The sequence below is a fragment of the Oncorhynchus mykiss genome, chromosome 8 (genome assembly GCF_013265735.2).
Source record: "Oncorhynchus mykiss isolate Arlee chromosome 8, USDA_OmykA_1.1, whole genome shotgun sequence".
Taxonomy (NCBI): Eukaryota; Metazoa; Chordata; class Actinopteri; order Salmoniformes; family Salmonidae; genus Oncorhynchus; species Oncorhynchus mykiss.
Genome location: NC_048572.1, coordinates 12,697,409 through 12,716,102, shown reverse-complemented (window position 1 = coordinate 12,716,102; position 18,694 = coordinate 12,697,409). Strand labels below are relative to the sequence as shown.

Sequence of the window (18,694 nt, the reverse complement as noted above, 5' to 3'; positions counted from 1 at the left end):
GGTATATTAAGGTTAAGAATCAACCCTCATATCTTTAAAAATATTTTTCTATGTTAAACAGTGATCCAAATTAAAATACAAATATAGGAAATATCTATTTTATTACAAATATAAATATTATCTCTCTGAATCAGCATGGAGAAAACCATTTCATTCCAAGCTGATCACTCCCGAGTCCTTCGCTGGAACTAGGAAGATATTTTCTTAATGGATTTCAGTGAGCGCATTGCCCAGGAGGGAGAGGACATTGCCTGGGAGAAGGAAGGAACAGCAGAAAGGTAAATGATAACAGGTTCCTGGTTATGCAGTAAGAGACATCAATGTATTTTCTACATTGGGAACACCATGTGTTATCACATTATGAAAAACACGTCCAAGAGATGGCGCAAATCCTGTTAAGAACATCAATAGACTTCATACATTTCTGGTCAACTTGTAATTTTAGGATCTTGTGTATACTGGTGAGGTCGGTATCCTGCCATCTTGCCTCTTGGGGGCACTGGTGCTTCTGGGAGTGCTGCTGGGTTTTCCCACACCTTTCCTCAGCTTCTGGCTCATTGCTGACAACCAGTCTGCCCCTTTTGGAGAGCTCTTCTCCTTGTCAGCCTGTGTGGCTGGGACAGGCCTCTGGTCTTCCACCTGGAGGTCTGCTTTTCCCCAAGCCTCGCTCCTATCTGTGGCCGCATGAGGTGGCTCCTTGCTAGGGCAGCACACTCCTGCTAGTCCCCGGCTCCTCTTGGCTGCAGGGTGGAGCCCTGTGATGCAGTCACACTCCCCTGAACCTTCACAGCCCCCTGCCGCCCCACTGTCACCATTCTCCAGCCGGCGCTTGGCCGTCCTCTCCGAGGAAAGGGTAGGGATGGGACAGGGGCTAAGCACCTTGCGGAGTGGAGGGGAGATCTGTTCCCCGGGAGTCCGGGCAAACCAGTTGCTGATGGAGGGCGTTTTCTGGCGTATGAGGGTGGCCCTGGCGCCCTGGGTCTGAAGGGGGGAGGCGGCGGTGGTGCTTGAGGCGAGAGGCAGGTCTGCTCCTCTGGGGGCACAGGCAGCAGGCTGGGGGGAGGCCAGGGCCCCCAGATGCCTTGGCCGGGGAATCTTGGCTGGGGTGTCGTTCAAAGGCACTGAGAGAGAAACAGAGTTTTAGTTTCAATCAAGAGTTCAGCTTGTTCAAGAATCATTGGAAATGGTCATCTTTGTTATGCTTGGAAATATACAGGCTATACAGACCAGTAAAAGCATTTGCGGATGGTAACCACCGCAATGGATATGGAATTTTAGATACTGCCAATCAGGCCATTTTAGTAAAGATGAACCATGTACTATCCAATTCTTTAATTGACTGGAATGTAAAACATTTAATGGACCCCCTCTCTACTGATAGATAGCAGCAGTAGTGGTACTCACTTGGACTGGGCATGGTGGTGGCAGGTTTAGGACATGCCCAGCCCACCAGATTGGCCTCTCCGACAGAAGACTTTCCTCCATCTGTACCCCGGTCCAGACGCCAGATCCGTATGGTGTTGTCATCAGAGCAGGAAGCAATCTGCCAAGACAGAACATGACATTACACAGGGCCCCAACTTGCACTTCTCCTAGCCTGGTTAAACCAGACTGAATGCTGCACTCATTGTTTCAATGGTGAACACTGCTTTTAGTCTGGTCTACCCAGGCTACCAACCTGCACCTCCACCTCCAGACCACTTCAACTACCACAGTTCTGTTTTATGGCAAAATAATAATATTTAGAATGAGCAGATCAAACAAAACATTTTCTCCAGGGACACAGAACGGATATAAAGGCAGCTTAAAGGGTATCTTTCCTGGCCGCTGTAGGATGAGTATTCTCAAACTCATCTGAAATCACGCTGGCTATGTGAACATTGACAAAATCTTAGATCTCACCTTTGTGAAATCTGTGGGGCACCATGCTATGGAGGTCACTTGCTGGCTGTGGCCCTGAAGCATCATGGGAGGGTGTTTTGGGTCGGAGATCTGAAATCGGAATATAAGTTGGTAAGACACTAATAAATGCATGGATAGAATAGTCAAAGCATGTTGATTTGTCAGCCATTGTCTATCAGTCTGCCTTTCAAAGGTTTTCACTGGATTGGTCAAATCAAAATGGCAGCTCACCTTCCAGATGTACGCATGATGGTCACTTGAGCCACTAGCCAGGAACTGGTTGTCGGGGCTAACAGTGGACTTCACGTAAAACGAGGAGTTGAGGTGACCACCGAAGACTGCCACTGCAATAGAAAGACATGTATGAACATCAGGAATAACCTGCACAGAACTAGACATTGAAACCAGCAGAACATTTCAGTTGTTCAGAGTACACAGTGCGAATACACAAAGTGGTCAACAAATAGGATCCTGAAGAGGCTCTCCATATATTACTTCTTGATTGGTCAAGAGACTGGTCACATGGTAGGTCAAAGCCCCCTGGGCCACATTCTTGGCTAATTCCTAAGGAATAGTGGTTGCAAACAATACCAGGGCCGTATTTGGTATTTACAGTGCCTTGCGAAAGTATTCGGCCCCCTTGAACTTTGCGACCTTTTGCCACATTTCAGGCTTCAAACATAAAGATATAAAACTGTATTTTTTTGTGAAGAATCAACAACAAGTGGGACACAATCATGAAGTGGAACGACATTTATTGGATATTTCAAACTTTTTTAACAAATCAAAAACTGAAAAATTGGGCGTGCAAAATTATTCAGCCCCTTTACTTTCAGTGCAGCAAACTCTCTCCAGAAGTTCAGTGAGGATCTCTGAATGATCCAATGTTGACCTAAATGACTAATGATGATAAATACAATCCACCTGTGTGTAATCAAGTCTCCGTATAAATGCACCTGCACTGTGATAGTCTCAGAGGCCCGTTAAAAGCGCAGAGAGCATCATGAAGAACAAGGAACACACCAGGCAGGTCCGAGATACTGTTGTGAAGAAGTTTAAAGTCGGATTTGGATACAAAAATATTTCCCAAGCTTTAAACATCCCAAGGAGCACTGTGCAAGCGATAATATTGAAATGGAAGGAGTATCAGACCACTGCAAATCTACCAAGACCTGGCCGTCCCTCTAAACTTTCAGCTCATACAAGGAGAAGACTGATCAGAGATGCAGCCAAGAGGCCCATGATCACTCTGGATGAACTGCAGAGATCTACAGCTGAGGTGGGAGACTCTGTCCATAGGACAACAATGAGGCGGATATTGCACAAATCTGGCCTTTATGGTAGAGTGGCAAGAAGAAAGCCATTTCTTAAAGATATCCATTAAAAGTGTTGTTTAAAGTTTGCCACAAGCCACCTGGGAGACACACCAAACATGTGGAAGAAGGTGCTCTGGTCAGATGAAACCAAAATTGAACTTTTTGGCAACAATGCAAACCGTTATGTTTGGCGTAAAAGCAACACAGCTCATCACACTGAACACACCATCCCCACTGTCAAACATGGTGGTGGCAGCATCATGGTTTGGGCCTGCTTTTCTTCAGCAGGGACAGGGTAGATGGTTAAAATTGATGGGAAGATGGATGGAGCCAAATTCAGGACCATTCTGGAAGAAAACCTGATGGAGACTGCAAAAGACCTGAGACTGGGACGGAGATTTGTCTTCCAACAAGACAATGATCCAAAACATAAAGCAAAATCTACAATGGAATGGTTCAAAAATAAACATATCCAGGTGTTAGAATGGCCAAGTCAAAGTCCAGACCTGAATCCAATCGAGAATCTGTGGAAAGAACTGAAAACTGCTGTTCACAAATGCTCTCCATCCAACCTCATTGAGCTCGCGCTGTTTTGCAAGGAGGAATGGGAAAAAAAAATAATTCTCTCGATGTGCAAAACTGATAGAGACATACCCCAAGCGACTTACAGCTGTTATCGCAGCAAAAGGTGGCGCTACAAAGTATTAACTTAAGGGGGCTGAATAATTTTGCACGCCCAATTTTCAGTTTTTGATTTGTTCAAAAAGTTTGAAATATCCAATAAATGTCGTTCCACTTCATGATTGTGTCCCACTTGTTGTTGATTCTTCACAAAAAGTACAGTTTTATATCTTTATGTTTGAAGCCTGAAATGTGGCAAAAGGTCGCAAAGTTCAAGGGGGCCGAATACTTTCGCAAGGCACTGTATTAGGATTCCTATTAGCCGTTGCAAAAGCAGCAGCTACTCTTCCTGGGGTCCACACAAAACATGAAATAATACAGAACATTAATAGACAAGAACATCAAGGACAGAACTAAATATCAATACATACACACGATCAGTTCATTAAAGCACCAAAGGGGAATTGAGTGAAACAGGGAGGACTACCTGGACTTGTCCAATAAGAACGGCTAATTTTCTCTTTCCATTGAAACCTGAATTGTTTTCTGTTGCATGTCCCAATGAACACAACCCAGACTTTGATGACTCATTAACAACACTGAGTTATTTCTCATCTTTCAGTCAGACAGTCTCTTGTACACGGAGGTACCCACTCAGCCATTCAACAACCTCTGGGCTATTGTAAAGACGATTTATTATGATAAGTGTCAGGCACATGAATGACAGTAGACAAATTCATTATGTGGCTGTACAACAGTGGTCATGCTGTACAACAGGGGTCTCCAACAGGTCGATGGTCACCAAACAATTCTGAAAGTACATGCAATTTTCAGGTGTTCCACCACAAACTGTCATAAATAAATCTCACAAATATCAGACACCATTAGTTCCCAGCTAATATCTAATCAACGCAACATTGACATTATCCCACACTTAGTTTGTCAATATTGGTTTAAAAAGCCAAACTTAACACAATAATTAATTTCCAGTAGTATTGTCCCTGTCTGTCTGTGTGGTGCGCGTGTTTGTCCATGCGTAGCCAGCCAGTGCATGTGACAACCATCTTGTGGGTTGACAGAAATACTATCCCCAAAATCTTCTCAATTAAAATGTTAACTGAAAAGTAGGCTTACCTGGCAGAGGTATATCCTTATCTATTATTTTCTAACTTTGCCATTAAATGAGCAGTACAGAACCAACGCTAGACCGGCACATTAGACAGCACATTCCTCACTTGCTAAATGTGCAATTAAAACAGCCACATCTGGAATAAAAGGGGAATTACACACAATATTTTGAAAAGGTTGGCAACCCCATGCTGTACAACTAGCTATTTAATAAAATTAATCTTCCCAAAGTATGGCATTTTTGCCAAACTGACAGACAGCTTCCCATACATCAAATAGCCTCAACTGAACAGAAGTAGTGTGCAGCCCCATCTGGTGGTAAAAAGTGGTACTGGCAGAATGAAACATTGGCGAGCTGAATGTGAATGGGTGGTAACTAACTTGCTATAAAACAAAGTCATGGGCTGAATGCAGACATGCTTCTGATGGATGTAGCCATAGAAACAGAATGACATAGAATGAGCTTTGTATGGATCATTTGTTTACCTGGATTGGTTTTCAGCCCGCTGACATTGAACATGTAGATGTTGTTGTCAGTGCAGTTGGAGAACAGGTTGGAGCCAGTGGAGTCCAACACCAGCCCTGAGTAACCTGTCACACAAACAACATAGGCTAGGTTCTACACTGGGAAACCCCAAAAATGGACTCAACCTAGGCCCTATTTGAATACTTGTAAAATGTTTCCTTCATTCCTTGAAGTAATCACTGATCTGATACTGTTGACTAGGTGAAAGTAGGAGTTCCAGACACCAAAGACCTTTTACCAATCCAGTGAGGTCTGACAAATTATTAGTCTAATTCAACATAGGGAAGATGCAATTTTGAAGAATTCAAATTGGGCCATAGCCATGTTTGAGAAAACCCACCTAGCTTCCGTGTGCTAGTCCCTGGGTAAGGGTACGCCTGGAGTGGGATGGGGTCATGGTGGTACGCTGTGTAGTTTTTCCGGAGGTCCCACATCTTGATTATCCTGTTTAGGAGGATAAATACGTCACAATTCATGTCAGAATCTTTCTGCGTGATGCAGGCGTCACATACATCCTTACGACAGTCATCTGGTCATGTTCAGTTTGCAAAAAAAGCAAGGAAACAGGGTGGTACCATCTGAATTTATCTAATACGAAATGCTTGCTTTAATTTCCCGTTGTAAAACATTATGTTACGGTGTGTCTCAATGAATATGGTCCTGTGTTATTAGATTATTCTTACCCATCAACAGCACCTGAGGAGATGAGTGTGTGTTCATCCTGGAACAGAACCACCGTGACACTCTGCTGGGAGTCCTACAAGAGAGATGGAGACAATCAGTTATCCCAATCCCCTATTCAACATTAAAAACAAAGCTGACACCGAGTCAGTTAAGGGTATTAGGGTATTACCACTCACCACAGAGGGGTCCATGCCGCGTGTGCCGGGGCGTTTCTTCTTTGTCTTAGAGGGTGTGTTTCTGTCCATCTTATTGTGAGCTCCAGTGATCTGCTTTACAGGCCTGTAGAAGCCATCTGAGGGAAAAACAAACTCCATTACTCACCGAATAATCTCTTTTGGACAGACTACATAACATAACTGGTATAGTAGCGTCTGCCAACAAACTGTAGGATGCGATGACTAACAAGGTACGTTGTACCGGTGCACAGATTTTTTTGTAACTGATCATTTGGACAGGTGTACACCTCTTTTCGAATTTCGGAAAGGGGACATTTGGCCAACTTGCAGAGAGAGGGGAGTGGAGCTACCGGCCTGCTATTGCTCCACGTTATAGTATATTTTCTAACACGTGTCCCAGCGGAACTTAATCAAGGATCTGATGCAATAACCCAAGATTTTAGTTCCGGGTTTCAAGATTACTCACTGAAAAACTCAAACATCGTTTACACTAAAGAAAAGCGTAATCACTTTTATATCTGGCTTTACCTTTTTTGCTGCACCTTGTGTCCCAGACCATAATATTCCCATCTCGGCCCCCAGTACAGAACACAGCTGTGGGAGAAGAGAGTAGCCAGAGTGGACGGTTACCATGGTTACTCATGAAGAAGTGTCCGGACACAAAAAACTAAGTGTGTATTTGGCCTAAAAAGCATGGGGTCTCCTGGGGTAAAACAGAAACTCTGCAGCAGTCGTTTAAGAAGAGCTTTGTTTTCAGTAGCTGAGCTGTCAGTGGTCAGTGATGATGCCTACGACTAATCAAATATTTGTGGCATGGCTGTACACATGTACAGTCTGAAAGACCATACACTCGATGGAGCAAGCAGTGTCTCTGCATTCAGGAAGAATGTCTACAATGTATCATGTGCTGCCACTCTGGGGCAATAAAGTTATATTGAATTGATTAGAAATGTACCTTTCTCCTGCTGTGTGAATGCAACAGACTTGAGGCTGCACTGGTGCCCCTTGAAGCTACCAAGGAGCTCCCCTGATGTCACATCCCACAGCTTGGCCATCTGATCACCTGACGCGGTCACCTGATGGTAAATACAAACATTATTTTATCATGTGTCCTACAAAATGTCTATAAAAAAAATACTAGTCTGATCACTGTGTGAAACAAACAGGAAAAACGTCTACTCACCAAGCTAGCCTCCCCTGGCACCCAAGCAAGGTCACAGATAGCATTATCATGTGCCAACCATTCTGTGGAATAGAATACATTAAGTTTGTACCTCAATTGGCCTCTGATGATGTTTCATGGTCCAACAAAAAAACAAGCTAGACTGGTGATTCAAACAGCTGCGATTCTGTCACTCAGGCATAACATACCTTTCAGCAGTGGACTCTGTCGGTTCTCTGTGTTGTACAGCCTCAGGACTCCCTCCTCACTGGCCACTGCAAGGACGCCCTGCAGCCCCGGGGCTGAAATCGACAGGAAAATAAGCAGTAAAAACAAATAAATAAATTACGAAATCAGGACAGTGATTAATGGTTGTCGCCCCTCAAAGACTGAGTACAATATTTATTGTATTACCTGTAGCGAAGGCGACCCCCGGATTCCCGTATGTGATGTGTTCATCATGACGGGCACACTGGTAGCCGTCCAGCAGAGAGGACAAATTGTATTTTGGGTTGAGGTCTGTTGGGAAATAAACAAATAGCCACTCAGGAACATGCAGTGTAATACTGTATGGAGAGCCACTCTAAACCCCGTCCGGCCTGAGTAGGTCCTTAGCTTATGCACGTTAGTCATTAGTTATAGAGCTAGCCACCAGTACTTCCCACAACAACAATTAACAAGACACATCTATTAAATGAAAATATGCCATCGAGTATAAATAAGATAGTAACATGATCAGGATATTATTGTTTTTTTTTAAATGAACGAGTTAACAATCGACTGAGTAGATTGATCTAGCTATAGTCGACACACAATGGCCAGCCTAGTAGCCAACAACGCTGAAGTGGACCGCTAGCTTACTTAGGCTAACTAAAGTTATAGCTAGTTAACGTTAATAAGAGTCAAACCAGACTGAATACTGTCTGGATCACTATAAGTTGACATTGTTACCATTGCACCTCCGTCTACGGACTCCTCTGTCGACAATGGAGCGAAAAAGCATTTATGTAACTTAGCTGAAGCTAGCCGATTTTTCTAATATTTCGATTTTTTTTAGATGGATTTCTGTGCGGTGGTCATCAGTTCGTGGCTCCCCATTCGCGCGAACTGAAGTAACATACACATATATATATATTGTTGTTAAGTAACATAAATATAACACGAATCCCCCGCGAAACCTACATCACACTCGCTGATTGGTTGGAAAGCTTATACTTCCTGTACTACGTCACTTTCTACCTTTGTGCGGAATGAGTTTCAAGTTTATACCGTTGAAGTGAATATAAAGTTATTTCACGTGAAGTCTAAAATATAAGCAATGTCGCTTTTAACTGCACGTCCATTCTTGTCAGAGGCTGGTTATGGGGAACAATCATTTGATACAAATTCAGCTTTCATGGAGTTGGACAAAGGTGTGTACAGTTAACCAGTCATCAAGCAACTAGCTTGCTAAGCTAGCTACTACAATTAAAATGACAAGATAGCTTGTTTGCTATTCGTCACAGTGATAAACAAACTAAAACTAGCTAGCTACATTCAGACACTCCCAGTCCGGGGAGGGGTGCTTAAGTGTGGATGCCCCGGTTCCGCTTGTGGACAAGGTTATCGAGATGGCTGAGACTCGGTGATGCCCAGTAAGAGGGGTGTTGACCGGGTAGGGAGAGTAGGTCTCAGGCCCAGGGATAGCGCAGGCGGTCTGGAAGTATAGGCCTGGAGTCGGAGGTCACCAGGTCAATGGGGCCTACCTGGAGTTCAGGAATCCCCAAGGGAGAAGGCCCAAATGAATAGGTGTGTGAATGACACTGTCCTTCAGGGGAGCAGAGCAGGCAATTAATGTAAAATCTTGTGAGATGAAAATGGACAAACAAAAGGGTGTGCAATATAGAAGGGTAGTCAGTGGACATTCTGATCCTTGTTTGAGGTCAGTAGGTCACATGACCAAGGAGCTATTGAAATGAGAAAGTTTGAAAAAAGTATGTAAAATTGCGTGAGATTAAAATGGACAAACAAAAGGGTGTGCAATATATCAGGCTTGTCAGGGGATATTCTGACAATAGTTTGAGGGTTGTAGGTAGGTCACACAAGCTGTTGGAATTCGAAACATTAAAAATTAATGTTAAAACGTGTGAGATAAAAATGGACAAACAAAAGGTTGTGCTACATGGCTACTCAGTGGATTTTCTGAAAGTAGTTTGAGGGTTGTAGGTCATAAGACTAAGGAGCTATTGAAATTTGAATCTTTAAAAAATTCTCATAAAATCTCATGAGATGCAAATCGCCAAACAAAAGGGTGTGCAATGTGTTGGCCCACAGAGTGTACATTATGAACCATGTTTGAGGTGTATGGGTCACATGAACAAGACGCTATTGAATTTCAGAAATGTAAATAAATAATTTTAAATGGTGTGAGATGTAAATAGACAAAAAAAAGTGTGTGCAATGTGTGTGTCTGCCATCGGGTTAGCTACAACCAGGTTTGAAAGTTTTAGGAGTAATGGTTAATAAAGAGCTATTGAAATTTGAAAAATTACATTTGTCACTATGTTGACGGTCCGTAACTGCTGTTGGTGGACGTATGGAAAACTACAGACAAATATCCGTCGACTATCCAACCTGAATTTGACTTTACCTCTCGGTCCACAGCAACGACCCTGTGACCAGAGCAATCATGCTCGGGTGTCATGGCATGTTGCTCTCTTTGTCTTTCCATTAGAGCTTGATTATTATGAGGGTGGTTTAGTCCACATTCCACACAGTAGATGTGTTTCAGATTTGCAAGATGGTCATCATTAGTCTCACAATTCAGACAATTGATTCCGAAATATTGCATTCAGTGCCTTCGGAAAGTATTCAGACCTCTTGACTGGGTGGGTATAATTTGTGGAACGTTCCAACAGAAATCTGTTCCAAAAACGTTGTAAATAACAAGGTTGCCAACAAACAATGCATACAAAGTAGCATGATCAATTCACTAGCTGCCGAATAGGCATCAACTCACCACGTAGCTAATTTGTAATGTTTGTCCATAGGCTACCAGAGTGAGGACAGACATTTTTAGAATAAACGTGGTCAGTAAAAAACGTAATTAAATAGCCTACTCCCTACTACCCAATATCTTCTTCTGCCGCTATACAACTTTGTATGCATTGTTTGTTGGCACCTTGTTATTTACAAAGTTTTTGAAACAGAGTCCTGTTGAAACGTTCCATTGGACAAGTTCAGATAGTACCTCCTGGTTTCTGAGCGTTTTCTTCCATTTCATGCCAACTGAACATGACCCCTTGTGATCTCCCGTTGGCCCATGCTATGTTTCACTATGCTCTTGTTCCTCCACAGCTCTGGTTTCAGGTCCCCGGTGGACCTGAAACTGAAGCTAATCCCTATTCTGCAGCACATGCACCACATTGCCAGCCTGGCCTCTAGCAGCCTGGCCTCCAGCAGCCTGGCCTCCAGCAGCCTGGCCTCCAGCAGCCGGGAGCTGCTTCAGCAGCTGGTCACTTCCTACCCCTACACACCCATGGTCATTGTCACCCTGCACACCTTCACCCAGCTGGCCGCCTCCTCGCTCATCGACATCCCCAAATGGGTAGCTGTAGCAACGGAGGGAAACTAAGGGGCGTGGCTGACGTGTAAACAGATATAACATTTTCAAATTGGTTAAAATTAGGTTTAGGGTTTGGTGAAGATTAGCGTTGAGGTCAGGCTCCGTTTCAGATTTTGGCTAGTCGGCCTGTCAATGGGGATGCTGGTAAGAATAGTCCTCATAGCCTCTCCCCTGGACAATAATGGATATTAGAATCCCATTGGTACGCAACACAGACAGTTTTTGGCAGCTGAATGCTATTTGGCATGATGCCTACCACCGCAGCAGACAGAGTACATCTATTTCGAAACAGACAGACAAACAGATGTCCAAGTACAGAATTTGAGTGACAACTGACCTGTTTATTATATGCACTTGAAGTCCCAAGACAGCATAGCTTAGCAAAAGTGGAGAACATGCTGTGGCACCCACCCAGGCTAGAAAATCTAAACTCTTTTCCTTAGATTAAGTTTCTGTGAGATCAGTAGGAGGCTTTGAATAATGTTTAATGTATAAATAAATATATGTTCTATATGTTCTCTCTGTCTATCTGAAGTTACAGCTGTTTCTCCAGTACATGAAAGAGGACCCTAGGAATGCAGTCAAGAGACTGGCCATCCAGGACTTGAAGCTCCTGGCTAAAAAGGCCACCTATCTCTGGATAGGAAATGGCGATGTTGGCGGGCACAGTGACTCCATGGGCAGAGAAACAGCATTCCTGCGCTAGCTTAACAAGGTCAGTGAGCCGAGGAGGGGTGAAAGCATCACCTGAGGAACAGAAAGAAGGAATGTTTTGGAAAGTTTTGAACCCAACGTAAGTAATTGACTGAATGTCACAAAGCCCCAAAACAGCAGGGCTGGTAATCACAAAGAGTCTTCGAGTAGGTGTGCTGGTAAAGGATCAGTTTTGTTAGGTAATAACTCCTACTCTGTGAAGGTTTTTGAATACCTTGTTGAATATGTAGTAAATCGTTTTTTTAAAATGATTTACATGAAAGTCAGTTTCAGAATAGCTACAGTATGTAAGCAAGGTAATGCATTTCAAGGAAAATAAATTAACACAGTATTATGAAAACATGGATTATCCTCATAATAACCAATGAAAGATAATTTACCACTCGCTGTTGGATTATGGAGTAGGGAATTTGCAGGTATGTGTGGGACATAAGACCCTACCTGAGTGTTTTCTCTGTTCCAGAGAAAGGTGTGTGTATAGGGTAGTAGGAGGAGATGTCCTCTCACTCATCTTTAATTAGCTACCGGACCATCACAGGTCTTCACACTTCACAGCCATCCAAAATAGGTTCTACATAAGAAAAACTTCCAGTAGTGGACTAATTCATGTTAAAATGGGTTTGGTGCACTCCAAGGTCTTCACAGACCTTCACAGATACCAGTACAGTATTAGGGCTTGTCGGTAATAAAGTAAGAGTCATCCATTTAATTAACTGCAGTGTTTTGTTCTTTGCCAAGAAAATGTTTTTTTTTTGTAATGGTTGTTGCTGCCTGGCCTGTGTTATTTAGGGATGAAAGTGGTATCTATATTAACGGTATTGTCCTGCTTTCCCTCCCCAGACATGATGCATCTGGAGCAGGACACCGTGATGGGGGTGGAGTCTCTGCTGGTGCTCTGCAGTCAGGGCGACCACCCCAGAACTCAGGCCACGCTCAAGGTGGATAGCACCCTGGTCCAAGTGTCTATACAGTACTTGTACAGTGAGGGGAAAAGATGCTTGGCCTCCTAGGTAGTCGTGTAAAGTGCCATGTAAACTGTAGTTGATTAGCTATTAGTTTATCAATAGTTTACAATAAAATCTGTAAAAAAAACTCATTGGTCCAGCTGCTGAAGAGTCGCCCCCACCTCAGCCAATCGGCTGTGGCGTTCCTGCTGTGCCAGCTGCACTCGGCCTTCGACCCCTCACACGTGCTGATATGCCACGCCCGGGCGGCCATCGCCACCCAGCTGCCCGTGCTGGGATAGGGCATGCTGGGGGATCTGGTGGACTTCTACCGGGTGGCCATTCACTCGTTCACCGACAAGCACTCCAAGGTCTTCACAGACCTTCACAGATACCAGTACAGTATTAGGGCTTGTCGGTAATAAAGTAAGAGTCATCCATTTAATTAACTGCAGTGTTTTGTTCTTTGCCAAGAAAATGTTTTTTTTTTGTAATGGTTGTTGCTGCCTGGCCTGTGTTATTTAGGGATGAAAGTGGTATCTATATTAACGGTATTGTCCTGCTTTCCCTCCCCAGACATGATGCATCTGGAGCAGGACACCGTGATGGGGGTGGAGTCTCTGCTGGTGCTCTGCAGTCAGGGCGACCACCCCAGAACTCAGGCCACGCTCAAGGTGGATAGCACCCTGGTCCAAGTGTCTATACAGTACTTGTACAGTGAGGGGAAAAGATGCTTGGCCTCCTAGGTAGTCGTGTAAAGTGCCATGTAAACTGTAGTTGATTAGCTATTAGTTTATCAATAGTTTACAATAAAATCTGTAAAAAAACCTCATTGGTCCAGCTGCTGAAGAGTCGCCCCCACCTCAGCCAATCGGCTGTGGCGTTCCTGCTGTGCCAGCTGCACTCGGCCTTCGACCCCTCACACGTGCTGATATGCCACGCCCGGGCGGCCATCGCCACCCAGCTGCCCGTGCTGGGATAGGGCATGCTGGGGGATCTGGTGGACTTCTACCGGGTGGCCATTCACTCGTTCACCGACAAGCTGCAGGTGCTCCTGCTGAGAGATACACAAAGCATTAATATTAAGTGTTATTGCCCTAAGGGGACAAGTAAAAGTGTAGTATTGAAATTGAATTAGAAAAAAAATGCAAATTGGGCAACTTCTGCACGTTTTGTTGTCTGAGTGAGGGAAATGTTGTAAATCAAGACGACTTGATATATTTTAATAGATGAGATATTGAGGATTATAATAAATACTGCTTTGATGTCATACAAGCAAGCCAAACACCCGTGAGTCCAAATATGCACTTCACATTTCCTTATTATAAAAGTCATGTAATATACAGTGTCAACGTTTATGATCACTATGTTGATGGAGGGTTACAAGATGACATACTGTCATACCCTGGGTTGTTTTCAATAGAATGAGCCTATATTTGATGTACAGTTACAAGATGACATACTGTCATACCCTGGGTTGTTTTCAATAGAATGAGCCTATGTTTGTCTACTGTGAAGAAAATTAGTGGCGGCACACACACATGAACGTACTTATGACTCCTTTCTATGCGCACCGAAATTCCGGTTTTCCTGAATTGCATTTTTAAAGCCTAACACTGTAATATTGTATTTTAGAACTTAGCTAGTTATGTTGGCAATATAAAAAGCTTTCAAATAATGCCTACCTGACCTAGATTGCGATTTTATAATGGACAGTTTTTGGATTCGTAAACAACAACAGTAATTGTGTGATGGCAGGGATGCAAACAAAACAACTACAAGTGCGCTTGCTCTAGTTCCTCAACGACACAGCTAGGAGAGCTCAAAAAAACACCTTATAGTTGAAGACTCTTCTTTGAGTCATAAAAGTTTATTGAAATTGAAACATTTCATTTAAGGCAAATTCCCACGAGTGTAAAGGGTTAATAGGAAGCTAAGGAGTGAGCACTGATTTGTTCTGTCATAATGGTCTCTGATAAATTCTGCGTGTGAAGTCTATTCAAGTTGTTTCCAAAGCTGTTCTCCAATCATGAATCTCACCTACAAGATACTGACATCTGGCATGTGTCACCTTTCCCTGGCGACTGTGGTGTTTGTGGCTAGCCAGTCGTCCCTGTCGGCGGAGGTGAAGACGGTGATCAAGCAGCAGCTGGAGAACATGGCCATCGGTTGGCAGACCTCGCGCATGGTGAGTTTCTAGTCTGTGGGAAGTCAAGACTCATTCAATCTGGACATTTACAGGAATGTTAATTATTGTCCCTGTCAAATTAACCTAATATAGTGATGTCAAGGAGGCTCTTGTAGTCCTCTCTCGGTGAAGTAAGTAAAGTAAAGAGGAAAGACTAGACCTATACTGTATTTATAGATAAGATCTTTGTTGCCCTCATTTACGGTGGAATCCTAAATGTGCATGCTTAACTTGACACTCGCATAAATTATGCATTGATGTCATTGGCAGACTTCCGTGAAAACTCAAGTTACAATGCGCAGATCTCAAGTTAGTATTCAAGCCTTAGTCATTAGTCACTGATGCCGATGCCTTAGATATCAGTGTAGCAGCATTTCCACCCTACTGTCCTGATGTGTCTGTTCTGTCCTGTCTGGCCCTCTCTGTTCTCTGTAGGGTTGCCATGAGTTCTCCACCAAGCTGTACCAGAGCCTGCAGACGCATGTGGCCTCGGAGCATTTCTACTTCTGGCTCAACGGTCTGAAGAAGTTCTCCCAGGCCGTGCTGTGTCTTAGCGGCCTGGAGGACAGAGACTACAGTGTAGCTATGGCGGCCATCGCAGAGGCCCTGCGCTCTTACCAGAAGGGCATCACCTCCCTGACGGTCAGTGACTGGCCACCTGCTTATAGTCAGTGTGCAGTCATTTGATGTGACGCGGTCATATCTCTGCTTAATGTTGCACTGTCCTTCCAGAGGTACTTCTTCCAGAACCTCCAGTCAACCAGTATTTTAAGGGAACTAACTAAAGCAATGGAAATACTTTTGGGAATACACTACTGTAGCTCATTTCTTGCTTTAGGGGCCGTTTGATGCATTGGTATTTGGTACACTGTAAAATGTATATCATATATGGAATTACCTTTTAGAAGTGGTATTTGCATCTAAACTATTTATTGAAATTGATCCAGACTTATTGTAAATGTTTTGCTTTTCCAGCTTGCTCTCTCCCCATCTCCTCGGACCCCAACCGAGCCAATCCCGGTGCAGAACAACCAACAGCTGCCTCTGAAGGTGGAGGGCGTGGTGCAGCATGGCTCCACCCCCGGATTGTTCGGCAAGATTCAGTCTGTCTACCTCAACGTCAGCTCCGCTCTCCAGACCAAGACTGGTGGGCTGGAATACTAGGTGACTCTGCAGCTATCCCACCCCCTGCCCTAGTAATGATTATTGCAATGGTTATATACAGTATACCGTAATGGGCTGATGTTATAAGTTGTTGAGGCTGTACTCCTACACTGTTACAATGCCTCTAGCTACTATGGTTTTAGAACGTTTATCTTAATTTAAAGAAAAAATAGTACAACTCCCAATGGTTCAGCTTCATTAATACAACAATGGCAACGTATGTAACCGCCAGCATATTTAATTTCCTGTTAGATTCCACTGGTCAGCAAGACCAATGAAATTGAGCCGCGGGTGGAGCCCCACAACGACTACTTCAGCACCCAGTTCCTGCTCATCTTTTCCATCCTGGGCAGCCACACGGTCAACGTGGAGGCCTCAGTGGTGGACGAGATCTGCATGGAGTGGAAGACGGCCCAAAATCACTGTGTCGGTCAAGTCCCTGGAGGACCTTTACTCCCAGCAGCTCTGCCACCACCACCAACAGCAGCAGGCACAGCAGGCTAGGCCCAAGCCGGCCCCCCCCAGAGGAGTAGTGTACATGCCCACTTCCAGTGATACCCTCGTAAAACCCCTCTAACCCATTGCCTTGTCCCGAAGGTCTTGGTTTGTTTCCTTCCCTTTCCTTCTCTGAAATGACTGGACTGAAGAAATAGAGGCAACGGTTTGGTGAGCATTCACCTACTCATGGTTGCTTTCACTTATCCATTTCTTTTAGGTTAGTGGTCACAGAATGGAGGAAGGGAGACAAAGCTATGGAACGTTATAGTTCAGCCCCCCCAGGAGGTTGCTTGTCTGGCAGAATTTCAGGTGACTGTTTACTAATATTCTATACATTTTCCAATTGTTAAAGACCACATTTTACCACAAACTCCGCAATGTGAGTCTTTGTGCGAGTGTAATTTAATTGTTGTCACGTGGGGGAAGTAGGACAAATGCCCATTATATTATACGGATTGGCTGCGGATCCGAGTTGTCTGGAACCCTCTTCCCAACCGCTAGAGCCAAAGCTTCTGCGCATGTGTGGGATTCTCTACATAACGCACAGTCTCTGCTCTGCTCGTTCGGCTGCCCAGAGAACAGGCTAATCAGGCGTATTTGTGGTGAATGGTGCTTATTTAATGAAGTTAGATCGAAGCTAAATCAATGTCTGCAAGATCACAATATTAATATTCTACATCACTTAATATATATTTGTGCCTTTATTAGCTTTCAATAAAGGACTTGTAAAGTGGAAATATAAATGTTCAGCAAAGCTACTTACTCCATCTGTAGTTTAGTGAAGAGAATGCAGCATTTAGCCATTACATTAAATTATCCATGGGCAGGGCCGCCTCAGCATAAGGTGCCCTTGACTGCCAGTGAAAGTATTCTAAACCATTTCCACCTTCCATCCCTTTACTCGGCGCTGTTCTTCACAAGACCAGCAGGGGGCGGTCAGTGACTATTGTAGAATAATGTTCGACGGTGGCAAAACAAAATCATTGAACGGTAATAATGATATTTGGTACAAGTATGGATGGACTACTGTCTCTTGATCAATTTGACTTGTATGCAGCCCCTTCTGTTATTGTTACATGTCCTTCAGAAATGTATGTTTTTTTCAGTTAGGTACAGTTCATTTTATTCCACAATAGCTTCAGTGATGGACTGATGTAGGCACTGATGCTATTTATTTGAAGAAAAAAAAAATAACACTGTTCATCATCTCTGGTTCAAAATCATTTGGTGATCGGTGGGGACAGTCGGCACTTGCTCAAATCCAAGGTTTTGGTCAGCGTCGTCGCCATAGGGAAGATCTCAGTTGCATACTCCTCACGTCCTCTCTCCCCTCGTCTCCTTCTCAAAACCCATTGGAGGAGAAAGTCCCATAACACAGATTCTCGCAGCAGTATGTAGGAGGGAGAGTCCTAGATATGAGAAGTATGCAGGAGGGCATGAGACGAAGGAATATGTAGTTTCGGTGGAGAAAGTTGTGGGAGTGCCCATGGGGCTGGAGATCAGAGGTGTCCGGTGAGAGAAAGGCAGGTTGAGGTTGTTGTCAGAGTAACAGAAAGTGTTGTATGCTGAAGCAATGAAGAGGGAGGTAGAGGAAGATGGTTACAGGGTGAGGGATCCTGAGATGATTCCTGTGAGTAGGCAGAGAGTGATGGGAAGAATATGTGCTTTAGTAAGGTAGGTTTCTTGGCATTCATAGCTATGGTTGTCAATTGCACGGCAGAAATGGATCGAAAGTCACAGAAAATAGAGGTTATGGTGGCAGCGGCAAATACTTGGGATTGCGAGGTTTTACTGCAGTACAGTTGCAGAGGGTGTTGATTGGTAGTGTTCTGTCCTCCCAGACCTTAGGTCTGGAGAAGGATTAGAGGAGATAAATAGTGGAATGGGGTGTTTCTTTGTTATATAAATATGGTTTAATTTTAAAGGGCTAATAGTTGGCAATGGAAATTTTCCCTTTCTCAAATTGTATTGTACCTTAACACAAATAAATGTATATAGGCCGTGAATGGCCTCACACTCCAGTACAGTAGGTGGCAGGGGGATGCAGTTTAAATTGGATGCGATCCG

General features: G+C 43.9%; 2 protein-coding genes across 4 annotated transcripts; one reads left to right on the top strand and one right to left on the bottom strand.

Annotated features, from left to right (window-relative positions):
- Positions 1-84: 84 nt before the first annotated feature.
- Positions 85-8,714, bottom strand: dtl (denticleless E3 ubiquitin protein ligase homolog (Drosophila)). Of its 3 annotated transcripts, XM_021611567.2 has the most exons (15): positions 8,467-8,714; positions 7,930-8,034; positions 7,725-7,817; positions 7,537-7,598; positions 7,309-7,429; positions 6,882-6,947; positions 6,354-6,469; positions 6,177-6,250; positions 5,834-5,937; positions 5,454-5,558; positions 2,134-2,246; positions 1,903-1,992; positions 1,405-1,543; positions 421-1,121; positions 85-251 (listed from the first exon to the last, which is right to left on the bottom strand). In XM_021611567.2, exons 1-14 carry the CDS (start codon positions 8,516-8,518, stop codon positions 442-444), a joined length of 1,920 nt encoding a protein of 639 aa, XP_021467242.2. In that variant the 5' UTR covers positions 8,519-8,714; the 3' UTR covers positions 85-251; positions 421-441. The 3 variants fall into 3 exon arrangements, with proteins under 3 accessions (XP_021467242.2, XP_021467241.2, XP_036840694.1); XM_021611566.2 differs by having other exon boundaries at positions 85-1,121; XM_036984799.1 differs by lacking the exon at positions 5,454-5,558 and having other exon boundaries at positions 85-1,121.
- On the top strand, positions 8,704-18,597 carry ints7 (integrator complex subunit 7). Its single transcript, XM_036986823.1, is given in 11 exon segments — positions 8,704-11,101; positions 11,655-11,820; positions 12,674-12,792; positions 12,939-13,067; positions 13,374-13,472; positions 13,619-13,747; positions 14,747-14,965; positions 15,401-15,607; positions 15,941-16,129; positions 16,382-16,539; positions 16,541-18,597. Coding segments are annotated over 11 exon segments (1,866 nt in total). The 5' UTR covers positions 8,704-10,816; the 3' UTR covers positions 16,707-18,597.
- The last annotated feature ends 97 nt before the right edge of the window (positions 18,598-18,694 follow it).

Coding starts and splice junctions, on each gene's coding strand:
- dtl (XM_021611566.2), bottom strand. CDS start 8,518: ATGCTTTTTCGCTCCATTGTCGACAGAGGAGTCCGTAGACGGAGGTGC. Junction 5,559..5,833: donor GACTAGCACACGGAAGCTAG/GTGGGTTTTCTC, acceptor TTTGTGTGACAG/GTTACTCAGGGCTGGTGTTG. Junction 1,544..1,902: donor GCCCCACAGATTTCACAAAG/GTGAGATCTAAG, acceptor CTGTCTTGGCAG/ATTGCTTCCTGCTCTGATGA.